The 26,034-nt window shown below is 44.5% G+C and overlaps 1 protein-coding gene across 2 annotated transcripts in view; it reads left to right on the top strand.

Moving 5' to 3' along the window:
• HMCN1 (hemicentin 1) overlaps window positions 1-26,034 on the top strand; it is a 672,624-nt gene that overhangs the window by 627,740 nt on the left and 18,850 nt on the right. The window contains exons 99-104 of one of the 2 annotated variants that reach the window (XM_030206904.1): window positions 806-925; window positions 9,246-9,380; window positions 12,202-12,315; window positions 13,506-13,631; window positions 16,676-16,804; window positions 21,134-21,484. In XM_030206904.1, coding sequence (XP_030062764.1) covers window positions 806-925; window positions 9,246-9,380; window positions 12,202-12,315; window positions 13,506-13,631; window positions 16,676-16,804; window positions 21,134-21,484 — 975 coding nt within the window. The remainder of the gene's footprint in view (window positions 1-805; window positions 926-9,245; window positions 9,381-12,201; window positions 12,316-13,505; window positions 13,632-16,675; window positions 16,805-21,133; window positions 21,485-26,034) is intronic. The other variant, XM_030206905.1, reaches the window with a different exon arrangement.

The following is a 26,034-nucleotide window of genomic DNA, read 5'->3' on the forward strand; positions in this document are numbered from 1 at the left end:
TGCTGAATATCGTCGGATAGCCAGCTAAGTACCATTTAACTGGCCAGGTGCCGTTCCTGGCTGGTTAAATGGTTTTGAATATCAGGGGGATTCAGTCCATGACCATAAGTGACTTGTGAGCTGCTCACAACTGAGGTCTAAATTAAACCTGGCATGTCCAGCCTCCGACATTGAATATCCAGGTTATTGCAGTGACACAGAAGTTAATTGGGCACCAGCCAATATTCAGACCAGTGCCCAGTTAACTTGGCGGATAAAGTTAGGGCAGTCTTTTTACTGTCCTATCTGCATACCTAGCCGGCTAGTGGACTAAATATCACGACTGATTGTTAATTAGTAGCTGTGACCAAACTCCGCCCCTGGACTGCCCCTAACCTAGCTGGTTAGGAAATAGCCAGTTAGAGCCGGTATTCAGTGGCACTAGCTGGTTAATTAATGCTGAATGAAGCTTTAAATATCAAAGTTCATAAATAATCAACCAAATAGGTAAAGGCGGGGTGATGGGAGGGGAGGATCTAGATTTAATATGAATTGACTGATCTATTCCTGTTTGGTTTATGTGGTACAGACATGGTTCATGTTTACTATTAAAAGACATCATTTATTACAAGTCCTAATTTGTTCAGTTAGGCCTAATTTGAGTTCTGCAAAAAGGTGTATAATTATACATAAATTACTGGAGAACAGGAAGTGAAAAGAAAAATACTAGGCCGTTAAACAAAAAAACATATTTCTGTTGTTGCATTATCTTTTTTTATATGAACTAAGTGTCCAGAAACCTGACACAATGCTATTAAATCTTCAGATGAGGATGAGTGTGCGATCCGCAATCCTTGTTCCCATACATGTCATAATGCTATGGGAACCTATTACTGCTCCTGCCCAAGGGGTCTGACCATCTCAGCTGATGGAAGAACATGCCAAGGTAAGCCAGCCTTCAAGTGACACTAAAACTGAACTGCTAAGAGTGATTTAGCTCACATTTCCCCCCCCCCCCCCCCCCCCCCAATGCTAGCACTGCGAATTACATTCAGGATCAGTATTTCTCTTGACCTGGAGGGCTTCCAATCTGTTTGTGCCTGAGACAGTGGAGGATTAAGTGTCTTGCAAAGACTTAAGTGTGTAGAACAGCATGTAACAAATTCAGGTAGGTGCTTATAAAACTGCCCGAGTGAATACACACATGAAAGTAGACACTCAGAAAACATAGCACCTACTTTTCTGCCATGTACATATAGGCCAGTATTCTTCATTGCAAGGCCCAGGGGCCAATGGTGGCCTCTGGAGTGGTCCACACTGTCATTCAGGGTTTTTCCCACAACTTTCTGCTGCTTTAGAAAGAGGGAAGCGGATGGGAGAATGAGCCGCATGCTTGATGAACAAGGCATTTCTCAATAGAAGAAGGGATTGCATGTGGACATACCCACCTCCTTGATGCTACCCAAAATGAAGTGCTTGAAGACAGGCTGGAAGTGATGGATCTCATTGACAAATACTGGTCAGCAGTATTGTACCCCACATCAAACATATAAATGGCAAGTGACCAACTCACTTGCAAATGCGGAGTAGAGACTTCCCTCTCTGTCCCACCCCCGCGTCAAGACGTGATGACGGAACAGAGAGGGAAACTGTGCTGAGACTGCACCATGAGGGAACCGCCGAGGTCGCTAATGCTCCCCCCCCCCGAGGTCGCTAACGCTCGCCCCCCGAGGTCGCCGCTAACGCCCCCCCCCCCCTGAGGTCACCGCCGCTGCCCCCCCTCCACCCAGGCCGGGCCCTCTCTTCTCCATTGAACTTACAGCACTGAAACCGCAGCAGGCACATCATGCTCCCGTCGGCCTTCCTTCCCTGCCTGTGTCCCGCCCTCACCAACGTTACGTCACAAGGCTGCGGTTTCGGAGGTGAGGCGCTTTACATTTAATGGAGAGAAGAGGGCCCGGCCAAGGTGGATGGGGGGGGGAGCGGTAGCGGCGACCTCGGTGGGAGGGGCGGTAGCGGCGACCTCGGGGGGAGGGGAGGGCAGGAGAAATGCTGGACATGGGAGGTCTCAGAAGGAGGGGGGCCATGGAGCTGGGAGGGATGGACAGAGGGGGGCCCTTGGAGCTGGGAAGGGCAGGGGCCCTTGGAGCTGGGAGGGGGAGGGAAGATGGCCTTGGAGCTGGGAGGGAGGGACAGAGGGCCTTGGAGCTGGCAGGGAAGGAGGGAGGATGCTGGACATGGGAGGTCAGAAGGAGGGGGGGCATTGGAGCTGGGAGAGATGGACAGAGGGGTGCCTTGGAGCTGGCTGGGAGGGAGAGACAGAGGGGGGCCCTTGGAGCTGGGAGGGAATGGGGCCTTGGAACTGGGAGAGAGGGGGCCTTAGAACTGGGAGGGAGGGCAGGGGGCCTTGGAGCTGGGAGGGGGAGGGAAGGGGGCATTGGAGCTGGGAGGGAGGGACAGAGGGCCTTGGAGCTGGCAGGGAAGGAGGGAGGGCGGGGGGCCTTGCAGCTGGGAGGGGAGGGGGGAGGGAATGGGGCCTTGGAGCTGGGAGGGAGGGAAGGCATCAAAATAGAACATACCAATACTCACCCGTTTTAACGGCTAGTAGCAAGATATTTGGCGGCTGTCCTTCAGATCATTTGAATCCCAAGTGGCCCCAATCTAAAAATTATTGAAGGCCACTGATACAGGAATTCCCAGAGCAAGAATGGGCACACGCATGTCCCCCCTAATTCTATAACATCGGATGCTCAACTTTATGCATAGTGCATAAAGCTGTGCATGTATTCCTCTGCGGTGGTATTGACATCCTGGGCCCCGCCGACGTTGTCCACCTCCAGCTGCTGTCGTTTGCCTCTGGTGATCACTCCCACTCTCCTGGCCGCATACTTCTGTTTCTTCTGCACTATGTCTGTGCTTCCTGGGTATTGCTGCAGTTTCCCCTGCCAAGAACTGTTCGAGCCACTCTGGTCTATCTCAACATCTGGATTTCCACCGTCCATCTTAGTCTCTCTTCCCTTTTCCTTCTTACCCTGTTCCTTCTCTATCTAATGTAATTGTATTTGATTCACCTGTGCATTGTAAGCCACTTTGAGTCTGCTTCAAGTGGAAAAAAGTGGGGTTTAAATGTTTAATAAATAAATAAGATCAATTGCGCATATAACATAATTCAATAATTGGGTGTTAATTGGAGTTAACAGCCAATAATTGGCGTGTACCTGCCCAGAGTCACTATTCTATAATTTGTGTGCTGAAATTTCAGAGCGCATAAATTGAAAGGGCGCATGGACAAGGGAGGGGCATGGGCAGGTCAGGAGTGTGTTAGGCAGTTTGGCGCTCAGATTATAGAATACTATCATTTACATGCCTAACTGCCTACAGTTAGGCATGACCACTTACACCAGCCTTTGTGCTGGTGTAAATGCTCACGCCTAATGTTAGGCATGTAGATGTGGACTTACACTAGTTTTCTATAGCAGCAGTTCTGTGCACAAAATTTGCAACTTCTGCAAGTTTGTCATAATTAACCAATATTACAGTCCTCCTCCCTGTACACAGATACCATCCATATTTTTCCCAGCACCCATAGCATCCGCCTTTTTTACAGCTCCTCTCCCTGCACCCGCACACCATCTATATTTTTCCAGCCCCACTCCCTTGTACCCACACATAGCATCCACCCTTTTTACAGCCCCCCTGCAGCCACACATAGCATCCACCGTTTTTACAGCATCCCCCCCACACATATACCAGCTTATTTTCGAAAGAGAAAAACGCCTATAGTGCGACCTAAATCGGGAGATAGACGTTTGTCTCGCAAAGGCGCCCAAATCGGTATAATCGAAAGCCGATTTTGGGCGTTTCCAACTGCACTCCGTCGCGGAAACGAATAAAGTTGACGGGGGCGTGTCGGAGGCGTGGTGGAGGCGGAACTGGGGCGTGGTTAGCCGAGGAGAGATGGGCGTCTTTAGCTGATAATCGAAAAAAAAAAGGCGTTTTGACCGCGATTTTGGGTCACTTTTTTTGGACCCTTTTTCTTCACGAACAAGTCCCAAAAAAGTGCTACAACTGCCCAGATGACCACTGGAGGGAATCGGGGATGACCTCCACGGACTCCCCCAGTGGTCACTAACCCCCTCCCACCAAAAAAACCCCACTTTAAAAACTTTATTTCCAGCCTCTATGCCAGCCTCAAATGCTGTACCCACCTCCATGACAGCAGAATGTGTTCGATCCTGTCACAGCCTTTCCCTGGGTCAGATGTGGCTCTCGGGTGCAGTACAGGGTCACATCAGCATTGCATTGTGGTGGGTGTAGGGTATTGGGCTCCGTGATTTCATTAGCTTGTGTTACAGTCTCACGATGTTGGTAGTTGGTAGGCTCTTCTCCCATGGTGCTTTTCCCCCTGCCTACTGGGTCAGAGTATGCCCTGTTGTGTTTCCTGTTGTAGTCCATGCGGTAGTGGCCATTTTTGTAAGCCAGTTTTAGTTCCCTTTCCTGTGTTAGCCACGTTAGACAACTTAGTTCTTACCTTGAATGTGGCTGAAAGAGGGCATTGTACAGCATTCTGCCAGCTCTGACTTACTGCTCATCTCAGTACCAGGGAGACTCGTTGCCAGTGGGGCACAACCTCTGATCTGCAGTTAACTGTGAGTAAAGGCGGTTATTCCAATAAAGAACATTTTTGGAGAGATTAGTCTTCAGGTGTCAACTAGTGTGCCAATGTTATATAGCAGCAACCAGTCCTAGAGGCCTGCATGTATGCAGGTCCCTGGAGCACTTTTAGTGGGTACCGCAGTGCACTTCAGCCAGGTGGCCCCAGGCCCATCCCCCCCTCCCACCTGTAACACTTGTGCTGATAAATGGGAGGCCTCCAAAACCCACTGTACCCACATGTAGGTGCACCCTTCACCCCTAAGAGCTATGGTAGTGTTGTACATTTGTGGGTAGTGGGTTTTGGGGGAGGGGGTTGGGAACTCAGCACCCGTGGTAAGGGAGCTATGCATGTGGGAGCTTTTTCTGAAGTCCACCGCACTGACCTAGGGTGCCCAGTTGGTGTCCTGGCATATCAGGGGGGCCAGTGTTCTACAAATCGTGGCCCCTACCACGACCACATGGCTCGGATTAGGACGTTTTTGAGCTGGGCGTTTTTAGTTTCCATTATCGCTAAAAAAAACAAACGCCCAGCTCAAAAACGTCCATTTTTTCGAAAATTCGGTTTGGCCCGCCCCTTCACGGACCCGTTCTCGGAGATAAACGCCCATGGAGATAGGCGTTTGCATTCGATTATGCCCCTCATAGTAGCCACCTTTTTTACAGCCCTCCCACACACACATAGCATTCACCTTTTTTACTCCCTGCCTACCCGTCCACACAAACATCCACCTTTTTGAAAGCACTCTTCCCTCCCTGCACCCACGCATATCATCCTTTTGTATAGCCCCCCCCTTGCACCCACACATAGCATTTACCTTTTTTACACCCCCACCCCACACCCACACATAGTGTCAACCTTTTTTACAGCACCTTTCCCTCCCTGCACGCACACATCAGGGGCGTAGCCACGGGTGGGCCTGGATGGGCCCAGGCCCAGCCACGTTTGCTCCAGGCCCGCCCACCCTAACTAGCCCCAACCTAACAACATCGCTGCTTTTGGGTCTGGTCCGGGAGTGTTGCCTGCCTGAAATTGTTCTCCCCACTGCTGCCTCGGTCCCTGCAGCATTCTTTATTTTCGCCCGTCGGCATCACTGGCAGCGCTACGATTCACAGAGGCCGCTCCGCTCCCCCCTGCAGCATCCATCTGGCCCTACGAAAACAGGAAGTGCATCAGAGAGGGCCGGATGGATGCGGCAAGGGGGAGCGGAGCAGCCTGTGTGAATCGCAGCACTGCCGGCGACGGGCGGAAAAAAGAATGCTGCAGGGACCGAGGCAGCAGCGGGGAGAAGAATTTCAGGCAGCAGACACCGAGCAGTGGAAGATGCTGAAGTTCCTTGAGGTAGGAGCAGGACAGGAGGACAAGCTGATGTGATAAATTTTTGGGGAGGGGAGATTCAAATAAAGGATCACAACAAAGGTAAAGAACTGCAGGGAGGGGAGGGGCTGAAAGAGGTGCTGCACATGGGGAGGGAAGAGAGGATTAATTTTTTGAGGTGAGGGAGGAAGAGATGCTGCATGGGGTGTAGGTAAGAAAAAATAATTATTTGGGATGAGAGAGAAAGAGAGGTGGGGTGGGAGGGAGAGTTGCTGCACAGGGGGGTAAGGAGTGAGGGAGAAAGTTGGACATGGGATGGGAGGGAGAGATGCTACATGGGTTGGGGGAGACAACTGTTGGAGGTGGGGTGGGAGGAAGAGCTGCTGCATGGGATGGAGAGAGGAAGAGATGCTGCACAGGGGGGTAGAGGTGAGAGAGGGAGAAATGGACATGAGGATGGAGGGGGAGGGAGAGATGCATGGGGAGAGAGAGGAAGAAATGCTGGATGTGGAGTGGGAGGGAGGGAGAGATGCAGAAGAGAGAGAGAGAGAAATGTTGGACATAGAATGAAGTAGGAGAGAGGGAGAGATGCTGTATGGGGAAGAAGAAGGAAGAATGAGAGAGATGTTGGACCAAGGGCACAAGGAAGGGAGACAGTGAGAGTGATGTGGACAGAAGGAGAGAGGGAGGAGGAAAGAGAGGTTGAACATGGGGGTGGATGAGAGGGTGAAATGTGGGGGTAACATGTGGGAGTAGGACAGGGGCAGAAAAAATGTTGTGCCCATCCAATTTGGGCTCAGGCCCACCCAAAATTGGCTGTCTGGCTACGCCACTGGCACACATAGAAACAGGACAGCAGATAAAGGCCATATGACCCATCCAATCTGCCCATCCTCTGTAACCCCTAATTCTTCCTGTTCCTAAGCGATCCCACATGCTTATCCCATGCCTTTTTAAATTCTGGAACAGTCCTCTACTCCACCACCTCCACCGGGAAGCCATTCCACACCTCCACCACCCTTTCTGTGAAATAATGCTTCCTTAGGTTACTCCTAAGCCTATTCCCTCTTAACTTTGTCATATGCCCCCTCATTCCAGAGTTCTCCTTCATTTGAAAAAGGGTCTCTTCCTGTACATAAATGCCCTTGAGATATTTAAACGTTTCTATCATGTCTCCTCTCTCCTCCTCTCTTCCAGCGTAAACATGTTGAGGTTCATAAGCCTGTCCCTATAATTTTTGCATTCAAGACCGCTTACAAATTTTGTAGCTGCCCTCTGGACCGACTCCATCCTGTTTATATCTTTCCGTAGGTGCGGTCTCCAGAACTGCACACAGTACTCCAAATAAGGCCTCACCAGAGACTTATACAACGGCACTATCACCTCCTTTTTCCTGCTGGTCATGCCATCCTTCTGGCTTTGGCAATGAAATAAGGATGCATATAACATCTTAGGTGGTCTATGATTGTGGTTTGGGTCAGAGGCCAGGCACTTGGTTAAATAAACTTGTATGGGTTTAGAATTCAAATCATGGCTACATATTGTTGACAAAAGTCAACATTTTCTAATTCACCCAACTTTCATATCATCCACCTTTTTTACAGCCCCTCCCTCCCTGCTCCCACACATAACATCCACCTTTTTTTACAGCTCCCCTCCCTGCACCCACACACCATCTGTATTTTTTCCATCTCCCCTCCCTTGCCACCACACATAGCATCTACCTTTTGTACAGTCCCCTCCCTCCCTGCATCCACTGTTTCCTCACATGTTGGCACTGGCTCTTGCTATTACAAACACAGTTATTCCAGCCTAGGAGCATGTTTAACTTTGTGTGGCAGCTTTCAGCCAGGCTGTTTTATTAAGACATATAAGCACATATTTTGCCTTTATGAAATAGGTACGACATATAAGCCTATGTGCCTTTATAAATTTGCCTACCTGTTCAGGCAGCAAAGAGGGTAAATTTATAAGGGGTGTCTAGTTCAAAATGGCAAATAAACACCTACTTAGGCTCTTTTATAAAGGCACATAAGCACTTATATGTCTTTATAAATTATTAGAGTAAGCAGCAAAAATTACACCCAGATTGCTGGTGCAGACATTTGTACCTGCTTAAGTGCAAGTGTTATTGCCCATGTATAGATTATTTAAGTATGTGCATAAATTAGCATATTATATAATCTATGTGCATACTTGCAAACTCTACCCGAACTGTACACATCTGCCAGCAAAGTACATGCCATCATGTTATCACGCATATTTTTATGCTGGTCAGGATTTTATAACGAACCATTTACAGATTTATCTGGCCACATAGGCACAGACATGACTTTATAAAATTACCCCCTACAAGTGTAATTCTGTAAAGTAGACACTAACATTTACTTGCCAGTTAACAAGCCAGATAGTGGCTGCTGTGATATGGATATAAATACCTTTGAATATTGGAACCTTTTTAATTTTTGTAAAAAAGAAATAACACCTGCACCACCAAACTCTAGTTCTCTTAGCAAAAGAAAACAAGGTAGTCACACGCTGATGACATAATTGCTGTTCTGCGGATCAGCCAATAACAAGGATCAAAATGTTGCATGCTGATGACATCAGTGCTGTACTGCATGAAAAACCCAGATCAAACAAGGATATTATCTACATCAGTGTTTCCCAAGTTGGGTCCTGGAGTACCCCTTGCCAGTCATGTTTTCAGGATATCCACAGTGAATATCCATGAAAGAAATTTGCATCTAATGGAGACAGTGTGTGCAAATCAAGTTCAAGCATATTCACTGTGGATATCTTGAAAACCTGAGTGCCAAGGGCTACTCCAGCACTGGACTTGGGAAACACTGATCTACATACCCATTTGTTCCCTTGTGGTGGAGTGCTAAAACATCCATGGACGTAGGTATCTGGAAGATGTACAGTTACAATTAGAATTACATTGAGATCCCTTGATGAATCTGTCATGTAATAAGATCACTTCCTCAGGACATGTGTGTCCTTCCTTCTGTGTTTGTTTTGATTGTATAATGTTTATATGGCTGAAATGAATAAATTAGCCCACATTTGCTTAATTACTCCCTTTTTTTAATACGATTCTCTAGTACTGCATGAAGTAACCTGAACAATTTTGTCTCTGCTTTCTCACTTGTTTGGAATTACTGTTTCATTCTCAATATTCTTTTAATTATTTGCTAAAAAAGCTATAATCATCTGAATGTCCAGTTGAGTTATATTGTAGTGCTTTATTATTTTTTTGTTTTAGTTTATTATTGACTGAAATTTGTTGTAGATATTGATGAGTGTGCTCTGGGTGGACACGCTTGCCATGCTGGTCAGGACTGTGAGAATATCATTGGCTCTTATCGCTGTGTTTTGAGATGTGGAATTGGTTTCAGAAGAACTTCCGATGGACTGAACTGTCAAGGTGGGGGAAGTATATGCATTTTTAAAATCATTATTCTAATATAAGCTTTATAGACTTGTATTTATGTAGGATAACTGGGAGATAATCTAACCTGAGCATCTCCTCCACTAGGAGGCAATTCCATGCATCTATCTCCCTTTCAATAAAGAAGTACTTCCGTAGATTATTCCTGAGTCTATACCTTTAATCTCCTTCCTATGTCCCCTTGTTCCAGAGCTTCTTTCAGTTGAAAGAGGCCTGCATTTACGTCACAGAGCATTTAAAAATATCTGGACCTCTCCCCTTCACATTCATCTCAAGTCCTTGAATTTAAGAAAGCAATCAAAACTTGGCTTTTCCAGCTCATCTTTCCTTAAATTCTAAGTCAGGAGTGGGCAACCACTGTTCTTGAGGGCACAGCCCAATTGGGTTTTCAAGATTTCCACAATAAATATGCATGAGATTGATTTGCATGTATTGCAGCCATTATATGCAGATAGATCTCATGCATATTCATTGTGGCAATCTTGAAAATCCGACTGGGTTGTGGTTCTCAAGGACCATGGTTGCCTACCCCTGCTCTAGGCGCTACATTTCCAGTGACCTCTCTCCTCTCTTTCCCTGTCCTCTTCCTTCCTCCTTTGTCTCCTACATCCTCCTTCTTCTCCTTTTCCTTTTCTCTACACTCTCACCTTCCCTTTCCTCCACCCCCTCACATCTTTTCTCCCTTAGTTTTATTTGCATGTCATGAACCACTTTGCTTTGCCTTTGACTTGAATAGCAGTATGTCAAATATTTGCAAATAAATATGTAAATAACATCTTGCATCTTCTGCCTTTCTTTCAAGAGATACATATTGGGATCTTTAGGTCTGTCCCCATATGCCTTATGATGATCACTGACCATTTTAATAACTGCCTTCTGGTGGTAGATAGATAGATAGATAATATAAATGCAGAATTGTACACAATACTCCAAAGGTCTCAACCAGAGATTTATACAGAGGCTTTCCTGCTTATTTTCGAAAGAGAAGGGCGCCCATCTTCCGACACAAATTGGAAGATGGGCGTCCTTCTCCCAAGGTCGCCCAAATCACATAATCGAAAGCCGATTTTGGGTGTCCTTAACTGCTTTCTGTCTTGGGGACGACCAAAGGTCCCGGGGGGGTGTCAGCAGCGTACCGAAGGCGGGACAGGGGCATAGTTAAAAGATGGGCATCCTTGGCCAATAATGGAAAAAAAGAAGTGCGTCCCTGACGAACACTTGGCCAACTTGGTCCATTTGTTTTCAAGACCAAGCCTAAAAAAGGTGTCCAAACTGACCAGATGACCACCAGAGGGAATCGGGGATCACCTCCCCTGACTCCCCCAGTGGGCACTAACCCCTTCCCACCCTCAAAAAAACAACTTTAAAAACTTTTTTTGCCAGTCTCTATACCAGCCTCAAATGCCATACTCAGGTCCATCGCAGCAGTATACAGGTACCTGGAGCAGTTGTAGTGGGTGCAGTGTACTTCAGGTAGGCGGACCCAGGCCCACCCCCCCTACCTGTTACACTTGTTGTGGTGGTAAATGGGAGCCCTCCAAAACCCACCACAAACCCACTGTACCCACATCTAGATGCTCCCCTTCATCCCTAAGGGCTATGGTAGTGGTGTACAGTTGTGGAGAGTGGGTTTTGGGGGGCTCAGCACACAAGGTAAGGGAGCTATGTACATGGGAGCAATTTATGAAGTCCACTGCAGTGCCCCCTAGGGTGCCCGGTTGGTGTCCTGGCATGTGAGGGGGACCAGTGCACTACAAATGCTGGCTCCTCCCATGACCAAATGGCTTGTATTTGGTCGTTTTTGAGATGGGCGTCCTCGGTTTCCATTATCGGCGAAAACTGAGGTCGTCCATCTCTAAGGTCGGCGATCTTAACATTTAGGTCGACCATCTCTAAGGTTGACCTAAATGTTGAGCTTTGGGCGTCCCCGACCGTATTATCGAAACGAAAGATGGACACCCCTTCGCCGGGACGTCCTTAGAGATGGGTGTCCCCATTCGATTATGCCCCTCTTTGTTATCTCCCTTCTCTTGTTGGCCATTTCTCTCTCGTGCACCCAGACTTCCTTCTGGCTTTTTTATCTTCACTTTTTCTACCTTTTTGGCTACCTGAAGATCATCAGAAACGATCACTCCCAGGTACCACTCTTCTTTCATGCATAGAAGTACTTCACCCCTTATCCTGTACCACTCCCTTGGGTTTGTGAAGTCCAAATGCATGACCCTGCATTGTTTAGCTTAAAATCTTAGCTGGGAAATTCTAATTATTTGTCCCTTCTCATATTATCCACGCCTTCCATAGTGTTTACCCTATTGCAGATTTTGATAGCATACACAAAGAGGCAAAACCCTTCCACAATGTCACTTACAAAAATGTTAAAAAGAACTGAACCAAGGTCTGATCCCTGAATCACACCACTGACAGTGCTCTTATCCTCTGAGTAAAGCCCATTTACCACTACTGTTTTCCACCTTTCACTCAACCAATTTTTAACCCAATCTGTCACTTTAGGGTTTATACGGAAGGCATACAGTTCAATTGCTTGTTCGAACTGTGTCAAAAGCTTTTCTGAAATCTATATACACCGTTTCCAGTGCTCTCCCTTGATCCAAATCTCTGGTCACCCAGTTAAAAAATTAATCAGGTTTATCTGAAATCTTTGTGTTTGAGCATGGGGTGTAGCCTAAAAGAACAGTGCCTACAGAAGAATTCTATCAAAATTCCTTTGTTGAGAAAAGATTGTTTTCTTGTTTATAGAAGAGAATAAGTAAAGTTATTGGGTTTTATTGTTCAACAGATATCAATGAATGTCAAGAGCTAAACCCCTGCCATCAGCGCTGCCTGAACACTGTAGGAAGTTTCCATTGTGGATGTGATCCAGGCTATCAGCTCAAAGGCAGAAGATGTATTGGTATGAAATGGGAGTCTTTATTTAATGAGACTTAATTTGTAGTTATGCTGTAGATATTGATTCCACGGAGAATGCTTTTTTTTGATGGGGAAGTACCTCTACCTCACTGTATTAAGGAAGTTAATATATATAGAGAGAAAATGATAGAAATTAGGACTAGGCTGCCCAATTTCATTAGTGATACAATATCATAAGCAAGAAGTACTTATTTAGCCAATACCAGACTGATTAGATAAAATTTGAATCTGTGTTAAATGGTACACATCTTTAACTCTGTTACGAAGAAATCTTTTAGGTGGGCTGGAAGGAAAAGATGGCAAGGCTAAATCTGCCAACCTCTTGGTCTGGCCTGTGGGAGTGAATGCTGTGGTTCCCTTCTTTTGGTCCTGTGCAGTTCTGCTGCTGCTCCTTCCTTTTGGTCCTGTGCAAAGGTGCACAGTTCTTTCAAATTTTGACCACATTGAAAAGCTACCTGAAGGTGTTTATCTTCAAAGGCTTGCATTTTGTAATAATTGAGATTTGTTGTGTCAGAAAAATGCAGTGGCATCTAGTCACCAAGAGGCCATTAATGACCTGTGTTTTATATTATGGTAATAGAGTTAATTACTTGGCCCATATTTATAAGACACAGTGGCGTATGGTGTTCACATGTCCAGCCTTTGAAGATAAACACCTTCAGGTAGCTTTTTAACATGATCAAAATTTAAAAGAGAAATATTTAATGGAGATGATTTATGCCGATGACTGAAAGTGAAGGCATTGAAATAGGTTACAGTACCAGTGCAAACAGAGATGCCTATGTTGTTGCCTATAAAATAGATCCAAAATAGGTGCCTACTTGGATTTCCTACTTCGGCGACCTGTTATAATATTACCCTCATACTATCAGTGATGGCAGTATTATCCTTAGCTTGAGGTACTCTTATCAACCATTATGACTTGTGCAGACAAAATCCCCAAGCTATATTCTATTGCAGTTCTTTTCCTAATTTCCATTTGTTTGTATATTATAAATTGGTTAATTGGCTTCTGTAAGGCGGTATATCAAGTCTTTTATGGACTTGAATAAACTTGTTGAAGAGGCCAGTATGTCTAGATCCCCTGGAGCCTTGAGTCAATGTCAGTCATTCATTCCTGCTACTGGTGGTAAGAAAATTTAACTAACTTTAAATCTTTTTTTTGTTTTGGAGATGTAAATGAATGCAGACAGAATGTATGTAGACCTGACCAGCAATGCAAGAATACACGTGGTGGCTTTAAGTGCATAGATCTCTGCCCTAAGGGCATGACAAAATCAGAAAATGGATCTTGCACTGGTGAGTATAGAGATTTGAGCTGATGGTACAGCTTCATGCATGGATTCACATTTTGTCCTATATGGCCTTTTTTCTGGACTTTGTGCTCTATGGAGGGATCACATTTATTTTAAAAAAACAGTTATAGTGGGGTTTGAACCTGTGTCCCTTGGTTTACAGTCTACTGCATTAACCAGTGGGCTACTCCTCCGTTCTACAGGGACATCGCTGTAGCCATATGTTTCAAAATAATACCATGCCCCTGGTTTTATGTCATTCAAAAGTTGGACATTTTACTTTGGAGCATTGCTATTCATTTTGGATGTTTTCAGTGGAAAAAAACCCACATCCATCTCACAGCCATAATCAGACAGAAAATCTAGATGTTTTTCCCACTTCATTATGGCTGTGAAAAGGACAATTTTTGGGCATTATGAGCAGGACTTTTGGGGGGTGGGGGACTGAGATATATTTTTTTAAAATGCCCTTCCACTTATATTTTCGCAAAGTCCTTAAAACCTATTTGTTTGCTTAATGTATTCTTTTTGAATTTTATTTATTTGTAAGTTCCCTCAATTGTTGAGGTCATCTTAATTGTAATCCAAACTGAACCTAATTGGATAGAAGTGGAATATAAGAACCGAATAGATTAGAATGTGGATTGCAGTACACTGGTGTATCACTGATGTCCATTTCTAGATCCAAGCAAACTTTTGATTGCTTGTACTTCCATTGTAAGGAAATGGTGTTTTAAAACAGGAGGATGAAGCTTTCCTACAGTAGTTCATTGTACAATATGCATCTGACTGGGTAAAGTAATAATGGGGATACGGAAGGACAAATTGTCAATCTTAACTTAGAAGTCTTGGATTTCCTATAGAAAATTTGGTGGATCTCCAGCCCCCTTAACACCCCCCTCCCAAAAATAAGTTTCTCCCTTAAATGGTTGGGAAGCCCCACACAGCAGATCCCAGGATGCTCTGGGCACGGCAGGGTGCCGCTATTTTGAAGGCGGCACTGAAGAGGAGAGAGTGTGCTACTCCCTCCTCCACTGCAACGATACGGGGGAGGAGAGGGGTCTGCTAGACCACCAGATAGGGGGTTGTACTTGCGGCCCACTGGGTCACCAGGACCTTATTTGTTGCGTGTGCGGAGGGTTAGGGGGGCTGGAAATCCACCGGATCTCCAGTCCCCACGTGCACCTATGTCGGGGAGGGGGGGGAGTCGGGGGACTGGAGGTGGCGGTGAGGGCGCCCAGGCCAACCCAGTGCTAAAAATGTAGGAAGCTCTATACAACCCAGTTTTTAGGCAATGGAGGGTTAAGTGTTTTGACCAAGATCACAAGTATCTGCAGTAGAATTTGAATCCGTCTCCCCTGGTTCCCAGCCCTCTGCTCTAACTGCTAGGCTACTGCTCCACTCCATAAGAAGAAAGAAGCACAAAATCCTCACCATCATCAACCGCAGTAGAACAGAATAATCCTTCACCCTTCCTCAGACCTTGCGTTAAAAAACCCCAGCATTGTGCTCAGCCTTCTGGTCTTCTGATCTTCTGCATACTTCTCAACATATGCACTCAATAGTTAATATCTTTATTACTGTGGGATTTAAATGAACTGGGTGTGCTGAGGCTTTGCACACAGTTAACTCCTGAACAAAACTCGTTTTTACAATGAGTGCCCACAAAATTGTGTGTTAAAGCCAAGCAAACCGCTGTGCACAACACCTAGTACACTTTATTACATCAGCCCTAAATCTAAGAGGTATTGAAGGCATGCCATGAGCTGGTTAACTTGGAATGCACAAATAGCAGGTCTAATTTGGCCAGATACATTTATCGTGTTAGTTTCAGCTGACTACTTTCAGCAGTACCTCCTTAAGGGGGCCTTTTACTAAGCGTGTGTATTTGATGCGAGCTGAGGCCCGCAGTGGGTAAAGGGCTGTCTTCTTTTCTTGACAAGAAATGGCTGTGCAGTAAGTGAACCACTTACCGTGTGGCTATTTCGGGGAGGAGCATTTACAGCCACCCATTGAGGTGGCAGTAAGGGCTCCCGTGCTAACCTGGGAGTAACCGGGCGTGCCCAGCCCGATTATTTCTGGGTAAGCCCCGGTGCCACAGAAGTTTAAAATATTTTTGAAGCGCTGGAAATGGCATGCGCTGGGGGTGAGAACTACGGTGGTAGTTCCGGATTGCCGAGCGGCAAGCTCATTGCCACGCACCATAATTGTCTGGCTATCTGAATTTAACCAGATAACATATGTTGATAACTTTGACTGGATAAAGCATTGCTTTACAGTTTTTAGAAGAGATTTTTGATGATTCCATCAAATTTGAAAAAACAAACATGCAATCATATAAGATAATATTAACATATGCAGGAAGAGCCGCCCTCTTTTTGATACTGGAGAAATAGATTTTCATGCCCTTATGTTGTGGGAGGCACGGGCTGTTAGGAATGTCCCAAAGGGAAGAAGGGCTTTAATGTCTATCTAGAATTGTTATTTCCAGATTATCTCCCATAAAGCAAGAAGCACAGTGATGAATAGGGTTCAGAATGTTTCCTAAGTTGATAGTGTTATATTAGGAGTTGTTTTGGGGTTCTGTGCTTGGGTAAGGGAGGGCAGATTGGAAACACTGGACGTTATCCTTTCAAAGATGGCCTGGGGTCATAAGAGTCCAGATGCCGGGTCATCTCAGTGTATGTTTAAGATATGGGTTGGAGTACGGTTGGGGGAGGGGGTGATTTTGTATACAACCGTTAATGTTGAACGGAAACTAGGGTAATGAGGGGGGAGGGTGCGGGAGTTTTCTCTCAAAACAAAAACGGGATCATGTGTTATCCAGCTTTTTGCTGTTTGATGTTTTTTGCCTGTTTTTCTGTTATGTTTAATTTCTGTCATGTAATCGCATGGTTTTCTTTTAGATTTGTTTTATCTTGAATAAAAATTGTTAAATCTTACTGCATTAAAAAAAAAGATAATATTAACATTCTGGCTCTTTGATGACATCACTCTGAGTTCTATATAAATAGCATGTGACCAATTTTCTTGTTTTGATTTCTTCAGATATTAATGAATGTCGGGACGGCACTCACCAATGCAGATACAATGAGATATGCGAGAACACACTTGGCAATTACCGTTGTGTGTGTCCCAGAGGTTATCGATCTCAGGGAGTTGGAAGACCATGTCTGGGTATGTATCAGGGAATACTAGCTATAAAATTCACTAACTTGTTTTTATGTGCTTATCTGCTGCTCTTTGCCTTCTGTTTCCAGTGCATTATGCATGCGTTTATAAACATGCCATCATTGTTAAGGGTCTGTAGTTGAAATTTTCTAAGGCATTGGGCTCAGTCAATCAATAACATACTTCAGATAGTGTTGTCCCGTCGTTTTCAGTTCATTTGGCTTTTTTCCCTAATTTGGGGGGCTTTTTTCAGTTCATTTCACATTTATTTTAATAAATTTTTAAACACATGCAAATCAATGGTATACATATTAATTTATTGGTTAATGTATGTTGAATCAGTTTTCCACAAAGGTGCAGGGAGTAGGGAAGGGACGTAGGCCAACCAAAACACCAATATTTTCGCATATCATGATAGAGCTTCCATTTAGTAGTAGTTTTATCAGTGCTCAATATACTCTTAGTGCTATGTATGTTTGCAGACATCATACATCAGATTTACTGACTCCTGAGGTAGGCATTTTGTTGCCGAAACACAGTTCCATGTCAAGTCTGTATGTGTTCTGATATTTATTCAATAAAATATTTGCAACCTTCTTCTGGACATATTGGTGTTTTGGTTGGCCTACATTCCTTCCTTACTCCCTGGACCTTTCTGGATTGGCTTCCGTAGAGAATTGTCATTTTTCTGGTTTTGGAATCAATTTTCCATGTACTAAAATTGTTAACACGGTAATGAACAAAATGCACACTAACAAACACACATCCCTAACGTCTTTAATTTTGAGCCTAAATTTTTCTACATGCTCTTTTATCACTGAAGTATTTTGTAATATGCTAATTAATTTCTGAGAGTTTTCTGCAGGAAAGAAAACCATATTCAAAGCCTATTACAATCAGTCTAGCAATGGATGGAAGCCATCTAACAAAACAAACTGCCAAAAGGAGCACTGTAAAATATAAAAAAAGCCTGGTTCATATCCCGCTGCTGCTCCTTGTGATCTTGCGCAAGTCGCTTAACCCTCCATTGCCTCTGGTAGAAACTTAGGTGGCAGTTCTATAAAGTGGGCCTAAATTAAGGTGCCGCCAAGGGGCGCGCTTAGCACCCATTCTATAATGAGGCTAGAGCGCGCCTAACCTGTTATAGACAGGGCTCAATTTGTAGACAAAAAGGAAGTGGAACTGTGGAGCCAAGGGAGGTGATGGGTGGGCCAGGGCAGGAGCAACAGGAGAAGAGGGGCTGGATTAGGGAGTAGAGAAACTATTCTTTGGACTGCTACAGGCTCACCCCCTCCCCTCCTCTTTTCTGCAGGCTGTTTGGAACAGAGGGGCTGCTCTAGAGTCTGAAAAGAAGTGGTGGAACTGTGTTCCAGGCCGTTCCCCCAGAAATTAAGCCCTAGTTGTAGGATACAATAAGCGCTTATACCCCACAAAGTCCCAATTGAGTTCTAGGCGGTTTACAATTAAAGAAACTGGGAATACCCAGGAAGTACAACTTATAATTAAAAGAAGTATTTAACAATTATTGAAAAGTTGGAAAGGATATGTTTTCAGATTTCTCCTAAAGGATTTGTAATTAGTAGACTTCCTTACATTTAGGGGTCCTTGTACCAGGCTTACCATATTTGCAAACACAAAAACAAGGACAGAAAAAATAAAAATGGTAGCGTCCTTCGCTAAAAAAATGTTTAATCATAACCTTTAGTTAATAAAAACATATCAAATAGTGACTTAGTTACAGTGCAGCAGTGGACAACCTACTTTTCAAGAACTTCTGGATTTGAGTTAGACTGAGTCTGAGTCCAAGCGTACTTATGCCCCTCAACAACTTTAGCTGGCTTCTGAGATACGTGTGAAAGTCTTTGCATGACATATGCTTAAAGTTGACAGATTCAACCAGCAGGGAAACAGCGAGGGGATCAGCAATGCCTTTCCCTTTCTTTAGCACCCCCATGTGTCCAGACTGATTAATAGGCCAGAGATGGTTTCTCATGTGGGTAGATGTGTTGGTCATAGGTACATAGAAGAAAAAGAGGACATTTCCCTAAAAATTAAAAATCCTGGAGGACATATCCGAAGAAGTCCAAAAAGAGGACGAGTCCTCTTAAAATATGGTAACCCTACCTTTTACCAAGCTGCGGGAAAAAGGGCCCTGCGGTATCGGTGGGGGCCGATTTTACCGCATGCCATGGCCGTTTTTTCTGCAGTCGGTAAAAGCCCCCCCCCCCCAAAAAAAATGGCCACGTGGTAGGGAGCCCTTACTGCCACCCATTGAGGTGGCGATAAGGGCTCCCGTGTTAACCCAGCAGTAACTGGGCAATGCGTGGCGATGCCCGATTACCGCCAGGTTATCGCCTTGCAATCCATTTCCGGGGATTTTCTTTTCCCCCGGAAATGGTGTGTGCCCGGGGCGGGACTACCGCTAGTGGCTGCGTTGAGCCGCCGGTAGTCCTGAAAGAGCGAGCAGTAAGCCCGTATTGGGCTTACCACCGCTTTGTAAAAGGCCCCTTAATGAGCATTACACACTTACTACTATTAAACATTTCTATAGCGCTACTAGACTTACACAGCGCTGTACAAATCAACAAGAAAAAGACAGTCCCTGCTCAACAGAGCTTACAATCTAAATTGGACAGACGAACAGACAGCTAGGGGTGGGGAAATTGTAGTGGTAGGGGCGATAAGTGAGGGTGTTGAGTAAGAGAGTCATGGTTAGGAGTCGAAAGCAGTAGCAAAGAGGTGGGCTTTAAGCCTAGACTTGAAGACAGCCAGAGACTGAGCCTGACGTACCGGCTCAGGGAGTCTATTCCAGGCATAGGGAGCAGCGAGATAGAAGGAACGGAGCCGGGAGTTAGCAGTGGGGGAGAAGGGGGACGACAGGAGACATTTACCCAGCAAACAGAGTTCACGGGGAGGAGTGTAGGGACAGATGAGAGCGGAAAGGTACTGAGGAGCTGCGGAGTGGATGCAGATTACAGATTGGTTCCGGGGCACATCCTGAAATGACAATGTTAACATGACTATGTAAGCCACATTGAGCCTACAAATAGGTGGGAAAATGTGGAGCAGACTGAAAAGACAACAATCCATTGAACAATGTTCTATAGTTTATACATTTGGGATTAGGGTATTGTAGCAATAAAGGAAGCCTAACTCAAAATGCCCTGTTTCTATAAGAGAGATTAACCAAATTAGTCAAATGCTCTGGGGAAGACCCATGCAAAATAAAGAAAGTCATTGCACATAATTTAAAAATAATGCAAGCTTTAACTGGAAGCCAATGAAGGTTCAATAACAATGGAGAAGGACAAATCCAGTGTGGCACACTGAAATTTAGTCATGACCACTTACACCAAGTCAATGGTTGGCGTAAATTGGCAATGCACGCAACTGATAGCATTCTGTAAGTTGTGCGCATTGCTAGGTTGAACGCCCATGCTCAACCCACCGGTATGTTTTCCCCTTGATATTCAAAGCTAGTTAACCAGCCAGGCACAGCTGCTGACCGGTTAAATAGCATATTGGCACCTAACCGGCAATATTCAGCAGGAGATCGCCAGTTATCTCTGCTGAATATTGCTGGTTAGTGCCTTACTTGCCCATCCCACCTATCTGCATATCTCCATCATTATTCTGTTATATCACAGCTTGTACTCTCTCTGCAATACCTTGTAAGCCCTATTACTATGTAAGCCGCACTGAACCTGCCTCGAGTGGGAAAGCACGCGGTACAAATGTAACAAATAAATAAATAGTGCATAACTGCATAAATATTGCATGATTTATCTGGTTAGGTGTCAATATTCAGCACCTAACCGTTTAAGTTTAGCAGTCAAATGGGACCACATAAATAGCTGTCCTGTCTAACCACTAAAAACAGTTAACTGGTTAGCGCTGAATGTCAGCATAGCCTGTTAACATTTTAGCCATTTAAAAAACCTGGATATTCAATGCTGGTCACCAGAAACGGCCCGGCATTGAATATTCGGTTTTAACGCCAACGGTGGACAGCAAAAGCACTGCCCACCATAGCTGAATATCAGACCCTTTATTTCTAAATGGTCTTGTTGTGAATAGTAGCAATATCAAGGATGTTTTCTGTCAATTAAAAGGATTTAATACACTAATGAAACACGAATGAGCTTATTGTAAGATACATAGGTCAAATGTGAAGTGAGAGATTAGAACAAAGCTTCCCCCTGGCGATGTACATTTCTTGGCTCTCTGGCGTTTGGTTCTTCATCTTCTTCTATAGTTTGTTTCTCAGACTGATTCATTCTTTGTGTTGTGTTTTTTTTTCTCCCTTCATGGTGTGTTGTCCTGGAACATGAACAGATATAAACGAATGTGAACAGGTGCTCAAACCTTGTGCCTATCAGTGTACCAACACTCCTGGCAGTTTCAAGTGTATCTGTCCACCAGGTCAACATTTATTAGGTGATGGGAAGTCTTGTGCTGGACTGGAGAGGTTGCCCAATTATGGCACGTATTCATCTAATAGCTATAGCATTGCACAGGTGCCCCCTAGGAACGACTACTACCAACTGCAACAGTTTTACAGTCACTCCAATCTGTACAGCTCCTATTCAGAGTATAGAAACGGCAGATCACCTCTCTCCAGGACTAAAAGGAATAGTAGAGAAGCTTGTCATGAGGGTTATGAGACAAGAAATGGAAAATGTATAGGTAAATGTCAGCCGTAATAACTTTCTTTTTCAATATGAGCTTTAAGTGTTTATTTACAGAAGATATTTAATGTAGTATTTAATTATTGCCATGATGTTTATGGGGTCAGATTTGAGGTTATAAGACCCACTTATATAGAACATTGAGATTGCAATTTTTTATGTATTTATTTACTTATTTTAAAAATTTATATCCCACATTATCGAAACATTCTGGGCTAGATTCTATATATGGCGCCAAAAAAAATCAGCACTGTAAAAAGCGTTATTCTATAAGCCACGCTTAAAGTTAGGCATGGCTTATAGAATAGTGCTCACGCCTGGGAAGCGTGCCTAACTTTAGGCATGGCCATTTGTACTGACTGAAACATGGTGCAAATGTGCACGCCTACATTAGGCACATATCTCTGTTATTCTATAACAACGTGCGTTAATTTTAGGAATGCCCCTGTTATGCCCATGCCCCTCTCATTTCTATGCCCCTTTTTTCCGATCACACATAAATTTTAGGTGCGGATCCCATGCCTAAGTTTACGTGCTTAAATGCCAATTAAATCTAATTAGTGCCAATAATTGCTTGTTAAAAAGCCAATTATTGGCACTAATTGAACATACATATATTCACATGTGCATGTCGGTGCATGTTTAATTTCGGAAGTATTTTACAAAAGACTCTGCCAAGTACAGGGCCTTTAGTAAAATATGTATAAGGACATGCAGGATTGCACATGTATTAACCAATATACACAGCTGGAGTTGCCACTTGACAGATATAAATGTGGAAAAATGAGCGGCACAAACTCAGCCGTTTTCACAGGGAAGTGGTGATTATGCATGTTCCAGGGTAAGTGGCATCGCTTCCACGTAGAGCCAGCCCATCTTACAGACCTATACATATAAATGCTGCCAATTAAAAACTGAGGCCACAATATTTTTTTTTCCTTTCGGAGGTGGAAATAGAAAATTGGGAATTAAGAAGAATTAGTCCCTTAAGGGTCCTTATACTAAGCCGTGGGAAGCACTAGCGTGTAGTTTCTGCAGCTTAAAATGGCTTACCATGGAACGTGCTCAGGCATCTAGCGGCAGTTTTCAAATCTGTGCTCGCAAAGTGCTTGCTAAAAATATTTTTATGGCACCGGGGGCGTGGTTGGAGCTAATCCTGCACTAATCAGTTAGCGCATCTACATTACTGTGCACTAACAGATTAGTGCAGGATTAGCTCATGAGCACTTTCCGCCTACAAAATAGGTGTTGGTAAGTGCTCACGCGCTAATATTTGTAATGGCCGCAAGCTAATACCAAAGTAACGCATAGCCATGAATTTAAAAGATAGGAAAATTAGCTTTTTTCCTGCCTGCAGTAAAAATGGCCTTAGCATGCAGGAAAGACCCGCGTAAGGTTGCACTGAGGCCACTTTTTACTGCAGCTTTAATAAAACGACCCTATAATTCCTTGTTAAAAGCTCTGGCTGAAATCTGCGTGTGCTTCTGAGATGTTGCAAAACCCAGAGGGGAAATTTTTCCCCATACACATGGGTTCCCATTGTAAAATGGGGAGTACACATGTTAATTTTTGGTCCATTCAAGCCACACCCAAACCACAACTCCACTACGCCCCTTTGAAATCTCGACATGTGGTGGATCTCCACATGTAAAATAGCTACTTTCTGACACCACCATTTACAGATGTAATCAGTCTAAAGGCTCTCCACAGAATGGATGAACACAAAATCCCACGAGGTAAAGATACAGAAAAACAAAGTGGGAAGTGGACCAATGACTTCAGGACGCTGAAACTATGATGGTATATAAAGGAGTAAACTTTATTGTAGACTCGACACAGTACTGTGTTTTGGCCATAGGCCTGCCTTAGGAGTCTTGAGCGATGCAAAAAATATTTTTTGATTTACTGGTTAGTCTTGAGCAATGCAACAAAATTATGTATCCAATACTGGCTGGTCTCATCAAAGACTTCCACGATCGTCAAACTAAAGTGTAGCAGGACGAAGCTGCCTGTAACTTCAAACTGCTACGCTTTAGTTTGACGATCGTGGAAGTCTTTGATGAGACCAACCAGTATTGGATATATAATTTTGTTGCATTGCTCAAGACTAACCAGTAAATCAAAAAATATTGTTTGCATCACTCAAGACTCCTGAGGCAGGTCTGTGGCCAACACACAGTACTGTGTCGAGTCTACAATAAAGTTTACTCCTTTATATACCATCATAGTCTCAGCGTCCTGAAGTCATTGGACAACTTCCCACTTTGTTTTTCTGTATCTTCAGCAGTCTAAAGGACAATTCTATAAGTGGTCGCCTGCATTAACACTTCTCTTGTGTGCATGTGTGCAGAATACTGATACTTTTTGCAGGTACGTGCACACACACGTGTAAATAGCAAGCAAAGCACCTAAGCACTATTCTGTAAGGGCGACGTCGTAAAACCACGCGGTTAGTGTGATTTTATAAGCTATGCCTAAAGTTAGGCATAGTTTATAAAATATGCTGACACACCGCTCTTGTGACTAAAATTTAGGCACACCCATTACGTTAGGCGCAGATCAGGTGTATTCTATAATAGTGTGCATAGTTTTTTTGAAATGCCCACAATCCACCCATTCCATGTCCATGTCCATGCCCCTTTTCAACTGCATTCATTAGAATTTACATTCACCGTGTTATAGAATACGCCTATTAAGTGGTGCATATTAATTCTAATTAAAGCCTATTAGTGCCGCTAATTGGTTGTTAAGTACCAATTAGTGGCACTGATTGACCTGTTAATCACTTAGGGGTATGTTTAGTAATGTGTGTTAGCATTTTTAACGCGCCTGTAAATTTAAGGTGCGTTAAACGCTATCACACATATACATTTCTATGGGCGTGTTAGCGTTTAATGCGTGTACACCATTTACACTCATTAAAAATGCTAATGCGCCCATAGCGCCACTTAGTAAACCTAGCCCTTAATTTATGTGTGCAATTTGGCCATGCGGCTAAATTACTACGCACAACTTAAGGCGCCATATTTAGTATATAGGGGATAGTGCATAAAGGCAAAGAGGTGTTCACATGGGTAGAGCGAGGCTGGCACTTCTGCGCACAACTTACAGAATATGTTTATTTTTATTTTAGTATCTATATACTGCCTTTCAAAAAAAACATCAAAGCAGTTTACAATATCAGTTGGAAACAGAAAATAATTACATAACTGATAGTACTGATAGAAAACCAAAGTAAGAGAAAGAAAGGGAAAAAAACCCCACAGAATATGCCATACTGCTACTGCTGAGGCAAGCCAGGGCCAGGCAGTCTACAGTCAAAAAATGACTTATTGAGAAATGCTTGGACAAATAAAGAGGCCTTCCAAAGTTCCCAAAAACGGAAATAAGAAACTACCAGGGGACAAAGCTCCAGAGTGTAGGTGCTAGGGAAAAAAGGCCAAATGATGTGTTGACTCAAGCAGTGGCGTTCCTAGGGGGGGGGGCAGTGGGTGCGGTCCGCCCCGGGTGCACGCCGCTGGGGGGGGGGGGGGGCGCCGCGCGCGCCTGTCCTCCATTCGTTCCATGCTTCTTCTCTGTCCTGGAACAGGTTACTTCCTGTTCCGGGGCAGAGAAGAAGCATGGAACGAACGGAGGACAGACGCGCGTGCACCCCCCCCAGCGGCGTGCACCCGGGGGGGGTTCTTTCGCGGGGGGTGTCCTTTCACCGGGGGGGGGGGGGTCGCGCTGCACCCAGGGGGCAGGGCGCATCGGCGATCCGCCCCGGGTGTCAGTCCCCCTTGGAACGCCACTGGACTCAAGCCTAGTGAGCTACGGGCTGGGGGAGGGGGTAGCGAGTTGATGCCCAGAGAAAGACTGGACTGCACAGGTGTGCCTATAGGGAGTTAAATATGCTAAAATAAAGGGGAGTACTGTAAATCACTATCCCCCCCCCCCCGGATTCTGTATAAAATGTGCATTAAATTGGGTGCACACCCCAATGTATACATGCACCTTAATTGAGTAACAAACCAATTAGTGTTGATAATTGGATGATAACAACCAATTATCACCACTAAATGGCAATAATTGGAATTTATGCGTGCATCTTTTTAAATGTATTCTAAAAAGATTTGTGTGTAAATTCTAATGTATGTGCTGAAAAGTGGGCATGGCCTTGGGAGGAGTGTGGGTGTGTTGGGGGCATTCCTCAAATTTACATGTGTAGTTATAGAATTTGGGGGAACCGTGTCTAATTTAGGCGCAGGTATTTCAGTGGCATAAATGGCCACGCCTAAATATAGGTGCATTCCCTGGCCTTACCACTGTTTCTTCAAAAAGGTCTTTTTCAAGACCACTTGTTTTCAATACGGATTTGCATATTTATCATTGGATCATTTCACTCTCCAAACAATATAGAAAGACTCCTGAGGCAGGCCCTTGGCCGAAACACAGTGCTGTGTCGAGTCTTCTATCAATAAAACTTGTGTCATTAAGAATTTGAAACCTCGTTGACTTGTCCTTGGAAAACCTGGTCCACTTCCCACTGTTCCTGTATACATAAGTGCC

This window comes from Microcaecilia unicolor, chromosome 6 (genome assembly GCF_901765095.1).
Source record: "Microcaecilia unicolor chromosome 6, aMicUni1.1, whole genome shotgun sequence".
Lineage (NCBI taxonomy): Eukaryota > Metazoa > Chordata > Amphibia > Gymnophiona > Siphonopidae > Microcaecilia > Microcaecilia unicolor.